Source organism: Solea solea, chromosome 6 (assembly GCF_958295425.1).
Source record: "Solea solea chromosome 6, fSolSol10.1, whole genome shotgun sequence".
NCBI lineage: Eukaryota > Metazoa > Chordata > Actinopteri > Pleuronectiformes > Soleidae > Solea > Solea solea.
Window position 1 is genome coordinate 30,206,133 of NC_081139.1, and position 22,078 is coordinate 30,228,210.

Here is a 22,078-nt window from a genome sequence, read left to right on the forward strand (position 1 = left end):
CACGTCAATTCAAATACTTTTGTCCATATAGTGCATCTATAGTGCTGCAGGAACTACTCCTCACCAGCAGGGGTTGCTGTTTCTTTATGTTCATCTCTGTTGACATGGAAGTCAAGGTCACATGTTCAGCTGTGGCCTTAAATGCGTACTCTGTGTACTTTGATGGAAAGTATTTGTTAGTAGATATATTTCAGGGACATTTGGTTTTTCGATTGAATTGTTGTTGCCACTGTTTCATGTTGCCTCACACACACACACACACACACACACACACACACATGGTGACGATACTCAAGTCACTCATTTGCATATTTCTTCAGGAAAAAGTTGTGTTTATATTCTGTTCATGCAGAATTTGTCTATAAACCTTAAACCAGAGAGAACTTTGATTTTGACTCATGTTACAGAGTCTTGGAGGCGGAGCTTTAACCTGAGGTCCAACAGAAAGGGGCGGGCTTTGTCCCTCCAGTGTTCATGTTTACAGCAGAGTCACTATCATGTCTGTGTCTGCAGCCTCTTCATGTTATTTGATATAATGTGAATGTAAATGACTTTCTCATGGTTTTATGTGGTTTACACTTGAAGGTGTTTGTGGAAGACTTTTAAAAAAAGGTCAATGAAGTCTACTTTCTGGGAAATTGTCCTCATTTTTGACCGAAAAAGTGAAGAAAACTAACTCTAACATTGTCTTAAAAGAAGAGAATGACAACTTCATGTAAGCTTTAATAAACAGTAACAAACAACAGTTTGAATGAAATCCCTGCTGCTCCTGCTTCACTACTGCTGTGTTTAAAACACAAAGGTCAAATTCACTCTCTCTGTACTTACGTACTTACACTAACTCTTAGTTTGTTTCATGTCTTTTTCATTTGTTTCCATGTCTTGTCACTAGTTCTCCTGTCATCTTTCTTCCATGCAATCAACTCATTTCCCTCACCTGGTTTTCCATTGGCTCATTAGTCCCTCAGTGATTATATAGCAGCCCATTTTCAGATGGTCTTGTGTTGGTTTTTTGCTCCAGCATTTCTAGTTAGTCTTCTTGTTCTGATGTGTTTGCCTGTTTGTGACTGATTTCCTGCTTTTGGACTTAGTAATCTGCGTTTTCCTGCCTCGTTGTCGTGCTTTTGGGTTCTCCCTTGCCAAGGTGTCAATTCTTAAAGTCAGAGAAGACTCACTTTCATTTCTTTGCTTGTGATAAAGATCATTTCTTGATATTTTGCTCATTTCTTCATGCTTTTGTCAGAGTTTGAAGGAAAATGACGTTCCAGTCTGAAAGTGGCTACTTTGACGTTTTCTAACCAAACAAGATGTGCTGCTGTTTTTACAGTGTATGATACAGTGGATCTATAATCTGTGATGAAGTCAAACTACAAACAGCTGATGGACGCTCATCATGTGAGGCGCTCAGCTCTAGTCTGTGAGTAGCAGCAGCTCGTGGCTCGTCTGTTGTCTCTCTGTGTCTTTGTGTCCAATCATGAAGTCTGTCACTATTGTGCTGTCACAGCTTCACTGAGGAAACACTGATGTTTGTCTGACTGTGATTAGAACAACACTCTACTCACCACAGAGTCTCCAGTCTGTAGTCTGGACTCTTCTGAAGATCACACAGAGGCTTCACTGCTGAATCCTGCAGCTGGTTCCAGCTCAGGTCCAGGTCTCTCAGGTGTGAGGGGTTGGACTTCAGAGCTGAGACCAGAGAAGAACAGCTGATCTCTGTCAAACTGCAGCGACACAACCTGAATAAAGAATAAAACATGAGACTTTAGAACAATGTGTGTGTGTGTGTGTGTGTGTGTGTGTGACTGTGTGTGTGTGTGTGTGACTGTGTGTGTGTGTGTGACTGTGTGTGTGTGTGTGTGTGTGTGACTGTGTGTGTGTGTGTGTGACTGTGTGTGACTGTGTGTGTGTGTGAGACTGTGTGTGTGTGTGACTGTGTGTGCGTGTGTGTGTGTGACTGTGTCTGTGTGTGTGACTGTGTGTGTGTGTGTGTGTGTATGTGTGCATGTGTGTGTGTGTGACTGTGTGTGTGTGTTTGTGCGTGCGTGTGTGACTGTGTCTGTGTGTGAGTGTGTGTGTGTGTGTGTGTGTGTGTGTGTGTGTGTGTGTGACTGTGTGTGTGTGTGTGTGTAAGGAGTTTATTTTATTCATCAGTGAATAAAATGAGTTTAATGTAAATGAAATGAAAGTTTAAAAAAACAACAGCAGCTTCAGTCAGTGAACTCACCCCAGAGTCTCCAGTCTACAATGTGGACTCTCCAGTCCAGAACACAGCAGCTTCACTCCTGAATCCTGCAGCTGGTTCCGACTCAGGTTCAGTTTTCTCAGGTGTGAGGAGTTGGACTTCAGAGCTGAGACCAGAGAAGAACAGCTGATCTCTGTCAAACTGCAGCCCCTCAACCTGAATAAAGAATAAAAGTGTTTTGTTCAGCAGGTGAATTTTAATGTGTGAGTCAAATATCAGCTGTGAGGATGAAAATGTATCTGAACATTTTCTACAGTGTATTTAGAAAGCATGAGTCATGTGACTGTGAGACACACGAGTGTGTGAAGGTTCAGTTCAAGTGAACGTGAAGAATAAAGACGTTTGACGCAAAGAAACAGCAGCAAAATGACAAAGAAGTCACAGGTGAATTTCAACACAGCCTCACTTTTCACATCAAGTTCAACTCAATGAAATGAATCAATGATAAGAAGCAGAAACAGGTGGAGTCTGTGTGCAGGCTGTACACTGAGAGGTTCAATACTGCCCTCTACACTTCAAAGTCCTGAATCACACTTCTTCTCAACATCTTTACAATTCTATATTTTACACTTGATTTGATTCTTTGATTCATCTGTGTTTAGTAAACCAGCTTAAAGGTGCATTACCACCACCTTTATTGCTGCAAAGAATTCTGGGACACGGTCGTCCGCCAAACATACACCAGATGACGAGTCATGTGACAGTTGGGACACGCCCACGTCACGGTGCTGTGACACATGTTGACAACATCTGGACCATGAGTCCACACTTGGAGGATCCAGCCTTATGAACTGAGACACAGCTGATTTGAAGATGAGAGGAAGCTCCTGTTTGTTTGTAAACAGTCACAGCTGTGACATCATCAACAACACTCATTCTGATTGGCTACATGTGAACGTGTCAGAGGAGAAAGTGAAAAACATCAAGTTCAGTCAGAAAAGGTCAAAGCTGCGACTGACGTGAAAACTACAGCGACTGAAACACTTTAGAAAACAAAAAACACGTCAGCTGTGAAAAGATCCTGATTCTACATCTGAGGGAAGAAAAAGTGGAAACATGGAACAACCATCACTGATTCAACTCATGTGACAACATGAATGACTTTCAGTTGTGGATGAAACATCTGACATTTACAACAGTAACAGAGAGTCAGTGAACTCACCCCAGAGTCTCCAGTCTACAATGTGGACTCTCCAGTCCAGAACACAGCAGCTTCACTCCTGAATCCTGCAGCTCGTTCCGACTCAGGTCCAGTTTTCTCAGGTGTGAGGGGTTGGACTTCAGAGCTGAGACCAGAGAAGAACAGATGATCTTTGTCAAACTGCAGCGACTCAACCTGAATAAAGAATAAAAGATGAGACTTTAGACAAAGTTGCTGCTTGAAACCAGTAGTATTGTTATTATTATTAATATGATACTATAATTAAAGTTGATATCAGTCTAATGTTTATGTCTCATTAATAGAACATCAATAACATTGTAGTTGTATAAAAATGTCATAAGTCCTGTTTAAACTTAGAAGCTGACACAACTGTTATATTTCTGCTCCTGGTCTCTCTCTTCTGTCTCTACCTCACCTCCCTCTTTCACTTTCTCTCCCCCTCCTCTCCTCTGTCCTCCATTTTGTCCTTTCACCACAACCGGTCGAGGCAGATGCTGCACATGTTTGAGTCTGGTTCTGTCACAGATTTTCTCTCCACTGCCCCCTAGTGTTTGTTCATTGTGTGAACTGTTGGTTTCTCTTGTCTTTCTGTCTTATCATGAACAGAGACTTGAGAGAATGTTGTGATTTGGTGTTTTCATTCAGTTCAAAACAAGAATCACAACCAGCTGACAAATCTTCACATTCATCATTTAAAACATCTCCAGAAACAAACTGAGAAGAATGAGAAGAACTGACTTCTGTGTGTATTTGATAAACCAAACCATGAATCATCACTGACTGATGATGTTATTGATCATGTCTGAACTCACCGAGCCTTCCTGCAGTTCCTCACAGCTGGAATCAGTCTCTGTTTCCCCTGGACTGATGTTCTGTAGTTGTCCAGGTCCAACTCATCCAGAACCTCCTCAGACATCTGCAGCATGTAGGCCAGAGCTGAGCAGTGGATCTCAGAGAGTTTCTGTCTTCTGTTCTCTGACTTCATGAACTCTTGGATCTCCTGATGCACTGATTGGTTTTTCACCTCTGTCAGACAGTGGAAGATGTTGATGCTTCTGTCAGGTGAGATGTTCTTTGTGTTCATCTTCTTCAGGTTCTCAATGACCCTCTGGATGATTTCTGGACTGTTCTGAGTCTGACCCAGCAGACCTCCTAAGAGTCTGTGGTTGGACTCCAGACAGAGTCCATGAAGGAAGCGAACAAACAGGTCCAGGTGACCATTTTCACTTTGAAGGGATTTCTCCATGGCTGCTTTCAGGAACACATCCAGAGGAGTGTAACCACCATCATCATCATCATCTTCGTCATCAACTTTTTTTCTGAAGAAGCCCTGCAGGACCTTTTTCAGTGACTTTTTCTTACTGTAATTTTTTCTGAAGAAGTCCTGCAGTACCTCTGTCTTCCTGTTGGTGAAACAGTGGAACATGTAGACTGCAGCCAGAAACTCCTGAACGCTCAGATGAACAAAGCAGTAGACTGATTTCTGGAAGATCACGCTCTCTCTTCTGAAGATCTCTGTACAAACTCCTGAGTACACCGAGGACTCTGTCACACTTAGACCACACCGCTCCAGGTCTTCTTGGTAGAACATGATGTCTCCTTTCTGCAGATGTTCAAAGGCCAGCCTCCCCAGCTTCAGAAGAAAGTCCCCGTCGGCCTCCATCAGCTCCCGTGGACTCGTCTCATGTCCTTTATCGTACTTGTTCTTCTTCCTCTTGGTCTGAACCAGCAGGAAGTGTGAGTACAGGTCTGTCAGGGTCTTGGGCAGCTCTCCTCTCTGTTCTGTGGTCAACATGTGCTCCAGAACTGTAGCACTGATCCAGCAGAAGACTGGGACTTGACACATGATGTGGAGGCTCCTGGACGTCTTGATGTGTGAGATGATTCTGCTGGACAGATCTTCAGTTCTGGATCTCTTCCTGAAGTACTCGTCCTTCTGGTCGTCAGTGAAGCCTCGTACTTCTGTTACCCTGGCAACACATGTAGGAGGGATCTGATTGGCCGCCGCAGGTCGAGAAGTTATCCAGACGAGAGCCGAGGGAAGCAGATTCCCCTGGATGAGGTTGGTCAGCAGCACGTTGACTGATGACCTGTGTGTGGCTTCAGAAACCAGCAATCTGCTGCTGAAGTCCAGTGAGAGTCTGCTTTCATCCAGGCCGTCAAAGATGAACAAAGGTTTACAGACAGCGAGCTCCTCTGCTCTGACCTTCTCTAATGTTGGATGGAAAACATGGAGCAGCGTGAGAAGACTGTGCTGCTGATCTCTGATCAGGTTCAGCTCCCTGAACGAGAGCACAATCAGCAGATTCACATCCTGGTTTTCCAAACCCTCGGCCCAGTCCAGAGTGAACTTCTGCACCGAGAAGGTTTTTCCAACACCAGCGACGCCGTTGGTCAGGACGACTCTGATGCTCCCCTGCTGGTCAGGTAAGGCTTTAAAGATGTCACAGCACTTTATGGGAGTGTCCTGGACCGTCTTCTTCTTGGAGGTCGTCTCCAGCTGCATCACCTCATCACTCTGTCCCTCTGTGATGTAGAGCTCAGTGAAGATCCTGTTCAGGAGGGTTCTACTTCCTGTTCCTTCAGTTCCTTCAGTCACATGTTCAAATCTGCTCCTCAGACTGATCTTATGTTCATCTAGAACCTTCTGCAGACCAACATCTGCTGAAAGACAAGAGACAAAGAATGTGAGCAGCTGAGGATTATTTTCATCAGTGTCATGTTTTTCTTTGACGTTGTTGTTTTATGTTGTTTGTTGTCAAATGAAAAACTACATTTTCACTGTAATGACTTGAATAACTTTATTCTGAAAGACTGAATCATTCTAGAAGAACTGTGATGATTGTGAAGGAAAGAGTATCATCTGCATACAAGAGAACCATCATGAGAGAAAAGCAAGAAAATGAGGGGAAACCTTCATTTCTTCAACCTGCAGGGGGCAGCAGAGAGTTACACTCCATCATGGAGTTAACATGAGTCACATTTTTTTTCTCCTGTTTTTCCATTTCTAAAGTCTGCTAGTGCTGATGGGAGCTGCTCTCCTTATGAGTCTTACTCACGGATGCTCTGTGGTCCACGTCCTGTCCTGGGTCTTTTCCCACACTGGAGACAGCAGGAGTCTCCTGGTGGACCAGACTGGTCCCAGTATGAGGAGATGCAGCGCCTGCAGAACCGGTGACCGCAGCTGGTGGAGACTGGATCCTTCAGGACGTCCTGACACAGAGGACAGCGGGACGTCTGCTCGTCCACAGAAACAGCAAACTGGTCTCTGTGAAGACATTTCTTTATCACTGACATGTCGGGGACAAGTGGACATGTCTGTGTGAAGACATTTCTTTATCACTGACACGTCTGGGACAGGTAGACATGTGTCTGTGGAGACATTTCTTTATCACTGACACGTCAGGGACAGGTGGACATGTCTCTGTGGAGACATTTCTTTATCACTGACACGTTAGGGACAGGTGGACATGTGTCTGTGGAGACATTTCTTTATCACTGACACGTCGGGGACAGGCGGATATGTCTCTGTGGAGACATTTCTTTATCACTGAAACGTCAGGGACAGGCGGACATGTCTCTGGGGAGACATTTCTTTATCACTGACACGTCAGGGACAGGTGGACATGTCTCTGTGAAGACATTTCTTTATCACTGACATGTCGGGGACAGGTTGGCATGTCTCTGTGAAGAAATTTGTTTATTACTGACACGTCAGGGACAGGTGGACATGTCTCTGTGGAGACACTTCTTTATCACTGACACGTCGGGGACAGGTGGACATGTCTCTGTGGAGACATTTCTTTATCACTGACACGTCGGGGACAGGTGGACATGTCTCTGTGGAGACATTTCTTTATCACTGACACGTCGGGGACAGGTGGACATGTGTCTGTGGAGACATTTCTTTATCACTGACACGTCAGGGACAGGTGGACATGTCTCTGTGGAGACATTTCTTTATCACTGACACGTCAGGGACAGGTGGACATGTCTCTGTGAAGACATCCTTACAGCTTTGTCTCACAGTGGTTCTGATGGACTGTTGTAAAGGTCTAACCCTGAGGCTCATCCTCACACTCTCTCTGACTCGTCAATGGTTTGACTCATTGATCCGTTTCATCAGATTCTGAATCAGTTCAGTTCAGTCTGTTGCTCACACACACATTTAGTTCTTCTTCCTTCACAAAAGTCCAGTCAAATTCAATTTGAACCACAAATAAAAGAAATGAGCTGTTGATGTGAAGCTGCTTTCAGAGCTGCTCTGAAGTTTGGACGTTTCCCTCCAACAGATGGAGGTTATTTCTTATCTTAATTCAAGAGCATATCATATTGATTTGAGAGCATTATTTATTGAGTCTCTTACTTTGTCTCTGAGGCTCCAGGTTCATGACTGAAGTTTAAAGGATGGTCCATAGACCAGTCACTCTTCACAGACAGACCGCTGGGTCCTGGAGACTCTGCTCTCTGTCTCTGGTTCTGACCTCTGCAAACACAAACATCACATGATCACTGATGATGGTCTTTGTTTAGACACTTTGATCACAAAGCAGCCTCAGTGTCAGTGTGACCTCCAGAGTCTGGAGTGAAGGGAATGATTTCAGGTTTACAGCCTGTGGTCGCTGATCTTTGTGTAAAGACTGATCCTCTACAGCAGCGGTCCTCAACCCCCGGGCCGCGGACCGGTTTGATGTCAGACAATATTTTCAGGACCGGCCTTTAATACAAAAATAAATAAATAAATAAAAAATAAAATGATACAACCGGCATAAAAACTGGTCTTTTGTGAATATAATAATAAACGTGAATCCACTGTGTATCTGTGTATGTGGCCCTGCGATGGACTGGCCAACTGTCCAGGGTGTACCCCGCCTATCGCCCGATGTAGCTGAGATTGGCACAGCCCCCCCCCCCGCGACCCTCTGGTGGAGGATAGAGCGGTAGATGATGACTGACTGACTGATCAATTGCAGTAATCAGGTTTAGCCAGAGCCGGCCCTGGGCATAGGCAGTATAGGCAAATGCTAGGGGCGCCGTCATCCGCAGGGGGCGCCGAAAACGAAAAAAAAATAAAAAAAAATAAAAAATAAATGTGTGTGTATCTATATATATATATAGGGATGTAACGATTACCGGTATGACGATAAACCGCGGTAAAATTCCCGACGGTTATCATACCGTTTCAAATTTTAATTATCGTTAAAACCGTGATTGATTACCGCAACTGATTACCGAAAAACTCACAGTGATACTGCTCATTTCCTGGAGAAGCAGCAGCACCTGAACGGCACTCGCTCAAGCGGGCGCGCATGCGCAGTTTGCACTGTCTGTCCAGCGACAACACGGCTGAAGCCACCTGCGCTCCAGAGATTACCCCCCGTAAGATCAGAAATCTGGGCATATTTTGTATTTTTAAAGGATGTTGAGAGTAAAATAATTGAAGACAATAAATCCTTGTGCAGAAAATGCAAAAAAAAAATCTCCGCGAACTTCGCGGCGCGAAGCCACTTCCAATATGATGAGCCATCTCCGTGACCACCACACACAACTTTTCAGCGGGTAAGTCAACAAAAACGGGATTTCGGAATAGTGGGAAACGTCATGGTTTGTCTCGCGAAAGCGAGTAGTGTGCAGACGACAGGTACCGTAGCAGACCAAAATGTGTTTGTTTCTGTGTTTTTTTATTTAATTTTTATGCTGTGTACGACTGCTGCTACTTAATTATTATCCGACACAGAGTGAGGACCTGTGTGTGTGTGTGTGTGTGTCAGTCAGTCAGATGATAATTATTATTAATAATAATAATAATAATAATAATAATAATAATGATAATAATAATAATAATCATATAATATAAAATATCTTTTTTTAAATAAAACTTGGTTAAAAGATTTCAGTGTGTGTGTGTTCAGTACTTTTGGAAAATGTTGAACACATCTAACAATACCGTGATAATATTGATAACCGTGATAATTTTGGTCACGATAACCGTGATATGAAATTTTCATATCGTTACATCTCTATATATATATATGTAAATACTACTTCTGTCTTCTGCCATTATTACTATTATTTCGAAATATTATATAAGCCCACAGCAACATAAATTCATCAGGGACGTTTGGAAACTTAACGTTAGGCCTGTTCAGGTGTTATTTTACAGGTGTCTTTCCTGCTTGTATGTCAGTTAAAATGCTTTTAGTTGTCCGTCCCCTTTGTAATAGGGTGGTTGTAAGCCTTTGGTTTTATGTGTCACAGTTTATGTTTGTTAAAGTTTACATCAGTGTTAAAGTGCAGTTAAAGTGTATTACTGTTACTATTTCATACCTTAGCTTTCCCATATCATTCATAGGCTATATATACAAATATATATTCATTTCACTGCACTTTACTGGTTTTTGCACTCTGGTTAGACTGAATTGCATTGCAATGACAATAAAGTTGAATGAATCTCATCACATTTTCATTATTAGTCTATATTAGTCTCATGTGTAGCACACCAAGCATCTGTTTTTTTATTCAAATGTAACATGCAGTCGTCACATATACTTCTCTTCTCTCTTCAGATGCACTTTTAAAATATTTCAGTACCACCCCCAGTGACACAGCATCAGGTGCTGCTGTCCCGTCTACCTCTGCACAGCCTAGTGACACAGCATCAGGACTAAAGGCTGCACCTATAGACCCTGCTGACTGGCCATCTCTTACAGACAAAGTAAGAAGAGAGTTAGTTCACAGAGGACCATTTCAAACAAAAAACAGTTACACATTTCCCCAAAACAACGATGGGAGAAGGTGTCAACAACATGACTTTTTTAAAAGAGTCTTAGTTAATGGGGAAAAATCAAAAGGAGCTGGCTGATGTACTCCAAAAAGAATGATAGCTTGCACTGTTTTTATTTGCACTGATATTTTTTACTCAAAGAAATAAAATCTTGAATACAAACGTGCAGTTTCTTTGTGATTGTATGAAAGTTCATTGTGAAATTGACTGCTGCGATGCAAGGGGGCGCCAGCTAAAATCTTGCCTAGGGCACCAAATTACTCAGGGCCGGCACTGGGTTTAGCAGAGATAACTTGGTATGTTTACTTTTATAAGAAAGGGGAGGGGGCTAATTCAAAAACCTGCCTGGTCAGGTGACAAGACCAGCGTCGTGTAACTTGCGTCCTCGGGGTTCTACACCTGGCGGGACGAGCAGGCATCGGCAGCAGACGGGACCCTAACTTGGAAGCAACTGGACTCCAAGTGGAACGGTTAGTATGATGAGTAACTGTTAGCCTAGTTATCTTTGTGGGAATTGTTAATAATCGAAAGCTTGTGGATTATTTGTTGGCGCAGCTTTTTGTTTTTTTGAACGTGTGCATCGAGTTAATAGTACTTATTGCTAACACTAGCTAATGTTAACTCAAAGAAGAGTCAGCTGAATGTTAATGTTCGCTTCGTGTCCTCAGTCTGAGGACGGCTCACATACCGGCGAGTGTGCGCGACTGTATAATTTCTATAACCGTGATTTTACGCAATAGAAAAGCGATTCTACCGCTGTCTGGGTAAAGAAGTGTAGCAGGCGCTATGGAGGAGGTTACGTTGCGAACACCGCGAGCTGCTTGCAGCGCGTTGATCCGCTTGACCCGTCCTTGGCCGCTCTTTTTCCCTCTCACTCACTCTCACGCACACGCTCGTTAACATGTCAGTTTTCTCTGTAACATCGGCGTCTTATTGTATTTAACAGTGACTTTGTTGAACTAAACATGTTCTCGTTTTCTATTGTTACAGATCCCTGTGGTGTGAGGAAGCTTTGGAAGTGTAAGTATTGTGAGTTTATCTGTGATAAAAGGGGTCACCTTTTAAAACATTATCGTTTCAAACACGATCAAATAAAAGTGAAACTGCTCAAGTAACCTTTCACTGTCAGTCATGTGATTTTTCTGCACCCTGCACAGAAGCGATCTTTCTCACTCACTTGCACAGTACACATTTAAAGGTAAATCACAGAGTCCAGTGTAACCGTCACACACATGTGTATTCTACATTGAATGCACACAGAAGTAAGGAACACAGAACACACAACTGGAAGATGTTCAGGCCAGAAATAGTCTCTAGTAGTGTAACTCATTGAGTGTGTAACTCTTTATTTATCAGGTGTTCATGGAGTTCAGCAGGATCGTGGGCAAGAACCTCAAGCAGGACTTTTATGAGAACATCGATGGGCACAGTCCTCGTCTCCTGGAGTTATTTGGATCCAAGAGAGGGAATGTTGGACAGTTGTTGACACAGATTTCACAACAGACCAATGTAGGTCCATAGACATTTTGTACTTGGCATTGTTTTTCACAGGTTTTGAAAAACATCATATCACAATGATTAACTCTATTGGTTGTATAATTGAATCCAAACATTGCTTGGTTTGTTTAAGCTTTCTTATAGATCATTATTTCTTTTTCATTTTAGCTATCTAACTTGTGTTACTGTGTTTAATTCCCAAAAGACTCCAGAGCCAACTGCGCTCCGGACACAGGTGCTCAGAGGGCTTCCTATCATCCTTGGGGACAACCCCACAAACTTCTTTAAAGCAGGCTTTGTAAGTAAGCTCTTGCTTTCTTATCATTTTTGCCATGACACGCTTATATTGATGAAACTTGTTTTTCAAATGACAACTCTAATGTAATGATTGTGCTCTTCTGTTACTCTTTATTAAGGAATCTGATGATGATGATGATTCTTTTCGTGACCTTGACATTGGGACACTTGTCATTGAGCGTGAAGGTGCTGTGCACACATCTTCCCAGCATCTCAGTCCAGCCTCGTTGCAAATCATCATTGAGGGAGAAGTTGTGATGGACCATAGACCATGTAATGTAATGTAATGTAATGTAATGTAATGTAATGATGGACAACATTCAAAATCTGCCGACAGCAATGTGCATTCTGTTTGGACTCACGTATGCACTCCATCTTAACTACCCCAAGACTATGAAGCTCACATTTCAGTTCATCCAACAGGTTTTGCTCTCATTAGACCTAAAGCCAAAGCTACAGCGTTTGAAAAATCAGCTTGAAATGTAAAGACATGTCAATTCTGCTGTTGACTCATTTTTTTTGCCGCACCAGTAAAACAATTTCTGACGTGTGGGGAAAACCTTTATATTTTCTGTAAAGCAAGCAGATGAACAGACACACACGTACAACGCAGACACACACGTACAACACACACAAACAACACTGACACACACTTAAATGCTGTAGGAAGCGTGCTGAAGGATGGGAAAATTGGACAACTGAAGACAGAAGACATTATTGTTTCAGTTCTTCATCAGTCTATGTTGATGGAATTAGATATTGTTCTGATATGATGGCCTGTTGGTTCATGCTCTGGTCTCCCTTCATTTAGGAAGAGGAAACAGATCCTGTTTATTTGTAGTTTCTTGTAGGGGTGGGCGGTATACCGGTGTCATAGTCAGCACCGGTGTGACATTGCGCCATGATATGGATTTTGCAATACCGTCAATACCGTGATAAATCAATTGAGCGCCAATAATCTCCTAATTCTAAATAATAATGCATTACAATTTCTTCAAACGTTCAGTGGTCTGAATATCTGCCCTTATATACTGTATATCTTGTTGCAAATAAAAAAGTAAAACATATTCGCTGGTAAAAGGGGAGTGGCCATTAAATTAGCGTAACGAGCACTTGCCAGAGCTGTACACGGAGGTACGGGACAGAGTAATGAACGAAATTCGCCACCTTGACGCCTACTCGGCCACTTCTGATTTATGGTCCAGCCGGACTACTGAGCCATACATTAGCCTCACCATCCACTTCATTGACAATGACTGGAAGTTGCGCAGCAGATGCCTCCAGACCGCCTTCTTCCCCGAAGACCACACCGGAGCAATAATTGCGTTAGGCCTGAAGGATGCACTTTCTGACTGGTGCTTGGATGAAGCGCGTCTGATGTGCATGACAACTGACAGCGGTGCAAACATGGTGCGCGCTCTGGAAATTAATAAATATACGAGACTCGCATGTTTTGGACACAGACTGCACAACACTATTGGTAAGTTACACTATGTAAACCTAACATTTCATATTCAGAAAATTTCTGTTTGTATTAAAAAAAGAAAACAAAAACAAATTTAAGGCGACCACATTAGTATTGTATTGTTCGTTGTTAGTATTGTTTAGCCGTGATTCCTCTGGGGACCGGATCAGAAAGGAAAAAAACTACAAATATCAGATTAGAATATTATTAAAAAATATGTACTCCTCCCAAAACCTACCAAAAAAAGTAATACCGTGATATTATACCGTCACCGTTCAAAAGATGAAAAATACCGTGATATTAATTTTAGGTCATATCGCCCACCCCTAGTTTCTTGTACATTTGAGTGAGGGTTTCCTGTGGATTTTGTTTGTTTATGGATTTAACACTTTAATCTCAGGGGACATCCATGTTTTTTTCTTGTACATTTGTGACACATTCAACATCCACACAAATAACAGACAGACAGGGACAACACCAACACACGTAAACAACACAGACACGCACAACACCAACACGCACAACACACACGTAAACAACACAGACACGTACAACACCAACACGCACAACACACACGTAAACAACACAGACACGTACAACACCAACACGCACAACACACGTAAACAACACAGACACGCACAACACCAACACGCACAACACACACGTAAACAACACAGACACGTACAACACCAACACGCACAACACACGTAAACAACACAGACACGCACAACACACACGTAAACAACACAGACACGTACAACACCAACACGCACAACACACGTAAACAACACAGACACGTACAACACCAACACGCACAACACACACGTAAACAACACAGACGCGTACAACACACACGTAAACAACACAGACACGTAGAACACCAACATGCATAACACACACGTAAACAACACAGACACGTAGAACACCAACATGCACAACACACGTAAACAACACAGACACGTACAACACCAACACCAACACGCACAACACACGTAAACAACACAGACACGTACAACACCAACACCAACACGCACAACACACGTAAACAACACAAACACGTACAACACCAACACCAACACGCACAACACACGTAAACAACACAGACACGTACAACACCAACACGCACAACACACACGTAAACAACACAGACGCGTACAACACACACGTAAACAACACAGACGCGTACAACACACACGTAAACAACACAGACACGTAGAACACCAACATGCATAACACACACGTAAACAACACAGACACGTAGAACACCAACATGCATAACACACACGTAAACAACACAGACACGTAGAACACCAACATGCATAACACACACGTAAACAACACAAACACGTACAACACCAACACCAACACGCACAACACACGTAAACAACACAGACACGTACAACACCAACACGCACAACACACACGTAAACAACACAGACGCGTACAACACACACGTAAACAACACAGACACGTACAACACACACGTAAACAACACAGACACGCACAACACACACGTAAACAACACAGACACAACACCAACACACATAACACACACGTAAACAACACAAACACATACAACACCCACACATATAGTTGTTGTTTCAATTATTTGAATACGTTTGTCATAACAAGATGTTTTTTTTACCTTTTTTCTGAACAAAATAAAATGCATTGGAGCATTAAAAGGTGTTTCTTTTTTCCATCCAATTTAATTAAAACTATGTTTTATACCATATTAAAAAAAATCAAAAGCTAATTAAAGTAGAGGAAAATACAGTAATTGTAATAAATGATGAGTAGCAATAATATGTCATAATAGTTTTATTTAATGATTTACAGTGAGTAAACACTATGATAAATATAAGTACTAAACATAAGGTTTTATGTTAATACAACTTAACATGTTAAGTTTCAGCTTGTGTAAAAACTAAAGTGGTATAGGGCAACAGGTTGCCACACGATTTGCGAGTAAAGTCAACTAATTCGGGTTAAGAGTGTGTGATGTTCTCTTGTTGTCAGTGCATGAGTCTCTTACTTTGTCTCTGAGGCTCCAGGTTCATGACTGAAGGTTAAAGGTGGGTTCATAGACTGGTCACTCTTCACAGACAGACCGCTGGGTCCTGGAGACTCTGCTCTGTCCTCGTCTTCCTCCACACAACCACTCATCTGCTGGACTTCAGTCATTCTGAGACACACACACACACACACAGGTTGATCACAGATTTACTGATGCAGAAATGGAGAAGATGTGTGTCTCTACCTCATCTCCCTCTTGTCCTTTCTCTCCCCCCTTTCTGTCCCCCATTTTCCTTTCACCCCAACCGAGGCAGATGACTGCACATCGCTGAGTCTGGTTCTGTCAGAGATTTCTTCTTCTGTTAAGAGGGAGTTTTTTCTCTCCACTGATGCCTAGTGTTTGCTCATTGTGTGAACTGTTGTGTTTCTCTGCTCTCCTTGATGTTGTCGATGTACAGACCTGAGATCATGTATGTTAAGATTTGGCGCTATACAAATAAAATTCAATTGAATAAACTGTCCCAATATACAGATTTACAGAGAATAACTTGTTTTATAGTGTAAAGTGTAAACCTCATATATAAAAAGCACGTCTTCTCTTTGTTGTTGTCATGAGTTTGTGCAAATGAGCTCCTCACTGACTTATCACTGCTCCACTGAAAGCATCATATTGAAAGCACTTTAAAGAGTTACCTCTCAGTTTGAGTGGAAAATCTCCTTCATGTTTCCTGGAGGACGTCTGATGTGGATCTGTGTTCAGTCCAGTGATCACACGAGAGAAAACTGTAACACATCAGGAGTTTTCTGTCAGAGAAGGTGTTTTATGAAACCTGCTGTTCATGTCACTTACATATTTGTGCCAGTAGATGGTGCTAGGCTACTCTGTATGTGACTGAAGGGCTGTTGTCTGCATTCAAGTCAGCTGATGAGCTCAGTTTTGAGAGCAAAAGTCCAATTAGATCCTGGATTACTTATTAACTGCATATTTGTTCATCAAGGACATCAAAAAGTACTAAGTACAATTACATTTCAATCATAAATGTGGATTTGATACCACTTCAAAAAAAGAATAACCTCAGTTTTGTTCAAGTCAACTTTGACCCTGGATTACTCCAAAAGTTCCAAGACAGTCTGGCTGCAGACCTGCACTGTGAGGTCTCCTGCACGGTCAGAACTGGAAGTTGATTCGAAGCCTTTCAAAATAAAAGCGAACATACCGGAAGCACGTATTTTTCGTTCCCCATGAGAAGTGTGGAGACGACGAGGTGAGTAAAAGTCAAGTGACAACAACTTTGTGTCATACGAAGAAACAGAAACAGTCTTTATTCACTAGAACGTTATGTTGCACACTATATATTGACTATATAAAGTTATATTAATTTGAAAGAATTGGGTTTTGGACTTTTGGGTAGTTTTTAGCGTTGTTATCGTATCGATAGTGCTCACTTAAATGTGCCATTTTCCTACTCAAAGACCAAGAAAACTGAGTTATATCATATAGTTTTTATATCATTTTGTTTTACTTATTACGACATTATTTGTCTCTTACAGATGCATATTTCAATCTTAAGTACCGACACTACGCTGCACGTTGAACGCTGCACGTCATGCTGCAAGCGATTTCACTGCCCCCTTGTGCCTAAAAGTGACACCAACACAATTGTCCAAGCTGCAGAGCCACTTAGAGGCACATAGGAAAGGTGGCATTTTATTTAAAGGTAAGCATAATGTATTTGTCTGTGTGTTTGTACTCATAAGTATGAGCCAACGCTACTAACTTCTGACAGGTTGTGGTTTGGCTGGTAAAAGGGGAAAAGGAAAATGAAGGGAATGTAAGTTGCAGTGAAGAACACCTGACACCTCACCTCACAGTTTTAGTCACTTTCAAAAATGAAAAGTTTAGAATCAGATTCTCTGCTCTGCAAGTCAACATTGATGTGAGTTATGTGAGCCAAAAAAATAATAATAATAATGATCAAAACAAATAAATAAAATAAAAAGACATTTGAAAGTGTGTTTTGTGTCTACTGTTTTCTCTTGTAACAGAGGTTATTGGTTATGTGGGTCATGTAACTAGGTATTCAGTCATTCACTTTGAATACACAAAGCTAAGTTCATTTAAAATCATCAACCCTCACACCCTCCACTGGCAAATCCATGTGGTCCACAAGGTAAGAACATAGCACAAACAATATTAAGCAATTATTCAATGAATTATGAGTAGGGCTGTAACAATATGCAATATGAAAGCGAAATCGCGACACTCAGATGCACGATCCTGTGTCGCGGTGTGAGAAGGCAGAATCGTGACACACCCCTTCCAACTCCCAGAGTGATCCCTCCCGTTCAGATCCAATGAATCATGTGACGCCTGCCTGCAAAAGTTGAGCTAGTTGAAGAAGAACGTGAGGAAACATGGCAACCAACCCAGAAATAGCGGATCCTCCCTCTTCATTTCAGTCAGCAGTATGGCAACATTTGGGCTACATGGTGGAGATAAAGGACGGCAATGGTGTAGTCGACAAGACCCACACAATTTGCTGTAAGTGCTTTAAGTGACAACAGATAACGGCAGAAACATTGCCAATGCTGTCGAAGCGGCCGGATTTTCACCGCATATACGTTAATCTGGCTGCGCAGAGAGCGATGGGCGTTCACCAGATGTCCCGACTCCTCGGCAGAGTGAGGAAAGTTGTCACGTTTTTCCACCGCAGCACAACAGCTGCAGCTGTGTTGAAGGAGAAACAGGTGATGCTACAGCTGCCCTTACACAAGCTGGTCACTGCAGGTGACATTGTCACAGCACAGAGAGCAAGCCTCCTCTTCTGAAGAAGAAGAAGAAGAAGAAGAAGAAGAATGTTCAACTCCCTTAAATCAAGTTTGCTTTTCTTAAGAGAAAGAAGTTGTTTACTTGTTTCATGTTTACTTACTTGATGTGTGGTTTGCAGCACAGGCAGTAAGCCTCAGTTACCTCAGTGTGAAACACTAGCCATTTCATTTACTTTGTAAATGTAAGAGAACTTGATTGAAGAAGAATTTTCAACATGCTCCAATCATCTCCACAGTGGAGTTTAGTTCTGTTTGTTTTTCAACAGTATTTTGTTACAAAGAAAACACAAGTGTTATAGCTTTGGCTATTTATGGCTATTTATATTGTTAAGAATTTGCATAGTTAATCTTGTTCTTTGGTGTTCAGTTTATAAAGGTTTTTTCAACTCCCCCAAAAATAAATAAATAAATTGTGATACAAATCGAACCGTGGGTTTGGTGTATCGTTACAGCCCTAATTATGAGGTGTTACAATTGCAAACACACATAAGACATGCCTATATAAAACAATGAGTAAATCAATATGTAAATGGGTCCAACAGTGCAGGGGGCTACATTTTCAATGCTAAATAATGGTATAAAAGAACAGTCAGCAATAGGTTGGAGTGTAGATGCATTATGCCATCACACATTAAGGTGTATTTACAGAGATTTATTGTTTCAAAATTCATTTGTAGTGCACACTAAACTAACAGCTGTCCTTTTTACGAATTAAATTAAAATACTGGAGTAAAATAATGCATGTTTTGAGGAGGCTAATAATGTTTTAAGGGGATCATAACAATAGCTGTACATCTAGTTTGCCCTGATTATCTGTAGAATAACCCTAGTGGGTCATAACGTTTTGTATTTTATTTTTTTTATATAATATTTTGTTTGTTTTTTATCTTTATTATTATCCTGCGTTTTTTCACCTTATCCAGTTGAACTGGAAAGATATACAGTTTTTTTTAAATCTCTTCAATTAAACACATGGCTACACATTAACATATTTACATTGTATACATAAAATAAAGAGCCAAGAAATAAACATCGGGAACGAAAAATACGTGCTTCCGGTATGCTCGCTTTTATTTTGAAAAGCTTCCGGTCCTGACAGTAGAGGAGACCTCCCAGTGCAGGTCTGCAACGAAAGGTCCTGACAGTGCAGGTCTGCAGCCAGACCCCTCTCAAAAGTTCACAGTAAAAGTACTTCATCCGACTTTAGTGCATTAAGCACTTATAGTACTTGTAGTACTTATAGTACTTAAAGCTACTAAATCAAGTCATTATTTTGATGATAATATGAATATATGACATTATTATTTCACTTTTAATCCAAATGATCATTTACAATCGTTCATTTAATCTCATTTAACATTGTGTTCGCGTTTGACGGGACTTTATGTTTCGGTTTGGACGCTTGAGTAGAATTGACATAAAGAAGAAAACATGACGTCACATTTAGGAAAAACAAAAGACGACTGACTGGAGTTATGACAGGCTGGAAGTTTCCATTCTAATCTGTCAGGATTAAGCAGTACATATACTTCATGACTGTACTTAAGTACACATTCCACGTATTTGTACCTGACTTTGTTATTTCTAGCAACTTTGACTACATTTTATATCAGAAATGATTTTTGATACTCAAGTAGAGTAAATGTCAAACTTTAAGACTTTTACTCAAGTCTCACTTTAAGGTACTTGACTCACACGCACTAAATCATCATATATCATCATATATCATCATATATCATCATATATATTATCATCATAATCACGTCAACACTCACCAGTCTGTCCTCGTGCTGCGCAGTTCAAATGGCGACTGAAGCAAAGTTACAGAATAGTTACTTTCACTTTCTCTTACAGGAAATGAGTCGAGCAGGAAATAAAGAGGCAGCGCGAGAGTTCTACATCTATGTTTGTGGACTTGAATTTATTATTTACACTTATTGTTCCTAACAGTATGATCATAAGTCTGCGGGTTTTCTGGCCTGAATTGATTTGAATATTTTCTGATCGTTCTATGAATATCATATATTTAATAGAATGATAACAGTGAATTGAACACATACTACTCTAAGGTGTAAAATAGTATCAGACAAAAAACATCCAACATAATGAATGAAATATCATTGAAATAAGAGGAACATTCAATCAATAAATCCCTTCAATGTAACTGGGATTAAAGGCTTTAATGAACAAAAGGTGTTTAGAACACTTGTAATCATTGGTAGCAACTATAGGTGAGAAGAAAAGTGCAATTATTGGTGTTTGAACATCGTTGGTTTGAAATAAGTGAGCAAAGATGCTTCAGAAACGTTCCATTTCAATCAACTCTGCGTCCTATTTTGATTCACTTGGCTCCAGCGTCTGCTCAACAACTATCACTGTCAGTGGGTCAAAACAGCAGAAAACCCGCGCACCACTGCCACCGTGTGGCAGACATGTGAAGTGCGAGTAACACGACAAAACAAACAGGCAAACATGTTGATACCATGGATGTATTAGAACAACTGGATAGAGCTCCGCCCCTTTGCCTCCGTTCATTCCTATGGAGTTCTTTTGGATTGTTTTTTGAATGATTTATTGAACAAAATAATGTAGAAACAACAAGGCTCACATCTTTGTTTAAACCTTTCAAAGGAGCAGGTGCACAGGAAGAACGCAGAAGAGAAACATTTGCATGATCAAATACAGACAAATCAAACAAGATCAAAAACTAAAGAAAAAGTGAGCTAAGGCTTTGGTTTTTAGATCCTATTTTTCAAATCAAGTGAAAAGTTTCATTGCATTTTTACCTTTCATCATGTTAAAGAAACTGGTTATGAAACACAATAAATCGAAGTTTCACGTTCATATATTTCCATGTGTTCCAAGTATTAATATATTGTTTAGCATTATTGACCATAACAAGAGCATAAATCATGTCCTCTTTAGAGAAGGGCTGGAGTCGGATCTCTGTGTGCAGCCAGTCACGTGTGCTTCAGAGGACACACAATGAAAGCTTTCAATATCATCACAAAATACACATTTATTTGTTTCCAAAGCAAATCTCTGCCGTAACATTTCACTGGACACAGGTTACACAACATTTAACATTTTCAAATGGACTTCTTTTGCTTTTGGATTTATGGGAAATTGGAAATATTGAGATCACAAAGAATATATAATATCTTTGGAGAAGATTTGTTTGATGCACTTTTGAAAAGACAATAAAGGGTGTGTGACGTTTTATTAGGAATTTGAATGCTCTCAAAGTTACAGCTTCCAACTAGGAGATGTGGAACATTAGGAGTGATGTGAGTCAAGTTTGAAATAATCCCTTGAATTCAATTCAAAGTAGGATTAGGGATGGCTTTCATTATGGATGCAAAGGAATTACGATTAACGACTAGATCATATTTAAGGCAAAAATGTTCATGTGTCATCACACACTAAATGAATTAAAGAGCAAATACCTTTATCCATGCAGTTCTTGTTATACAGCGACTTGTTTTTAATTGTAATGTATCTATTTGTTACGAGGGGTGAAATTATGATTGTACAAAAGTTTCCAATATAAAAGGACTTGCTGGTGAAACAGGGATCATTTAACAGGACGTTTCTGAATATTGAAATCACACTTTCATAAAAAGTGCCTCCATATGATACCAGAAGCTCTTATTGTGAAGGAAGGATTTGAACCCGTTCATGTTCAGTGTTCCATTGATAAAATCTGTGTATTCTCTTAATAAAGTGCATCTTTTTCTTCCAAATATAATCCAAATGAATTTGGTTGACCTTCTGAATGGCTCTGTT

General features: G+C 41.0%; 2 protein-coding genes across 2 annotated transcripts in view; both read right to left on the reverse strand.

Moving 5' to 3' along the window:
- The window catches only part of LOC131460189 (NACHT, LRR and PYD domains-containing protein 12-like), a 468,988-nt gene that overhangs the window by 107,625 nt on the left and 339,285 nt on the right, over positions 1 to 22,078 (reverse strand). The window contains exons 11-13 of the mRNA XM_058630462.1: positions 3,405 to 3,578; positions 2,225 to 2,398; positions 1,563 to 1,736 (exon numbers count right to left, since the gene is read on the reverse strand). Coding sequence (XP_058486445.1) covers positions 1,563 to 1,736; positions 2,225 to 2,398; positions 3,405 to 3,578 — 522 coding nt within the window. The remainder of the gene's footprint in view (positions 1 to 1,562; positions 1,737 to 2,224; positions 2,399 to 3,404; positions 3,579 to 22,078) is intronic.
- The window catches only part of LOC131460192 (protein NLRC3-like), a 172,906-nt gene continuing 154,429 nt past the window's right edge, over positions 3,602 to 22,078 (reverse strand). Inside the window, exon 5 of the mRNA XM_058630476.1 lies at positions 3,602 to 4,797. Within this exon, the coding sequence (XP_058486459.1) occupies positions 4,213 to 4,797 (585 nt within the window). The 3' untranslated portion in view covers positions 3,602 to 4,212. The remainder of the gene's footprint in view (positions 4,798 to 22,078) is intronic.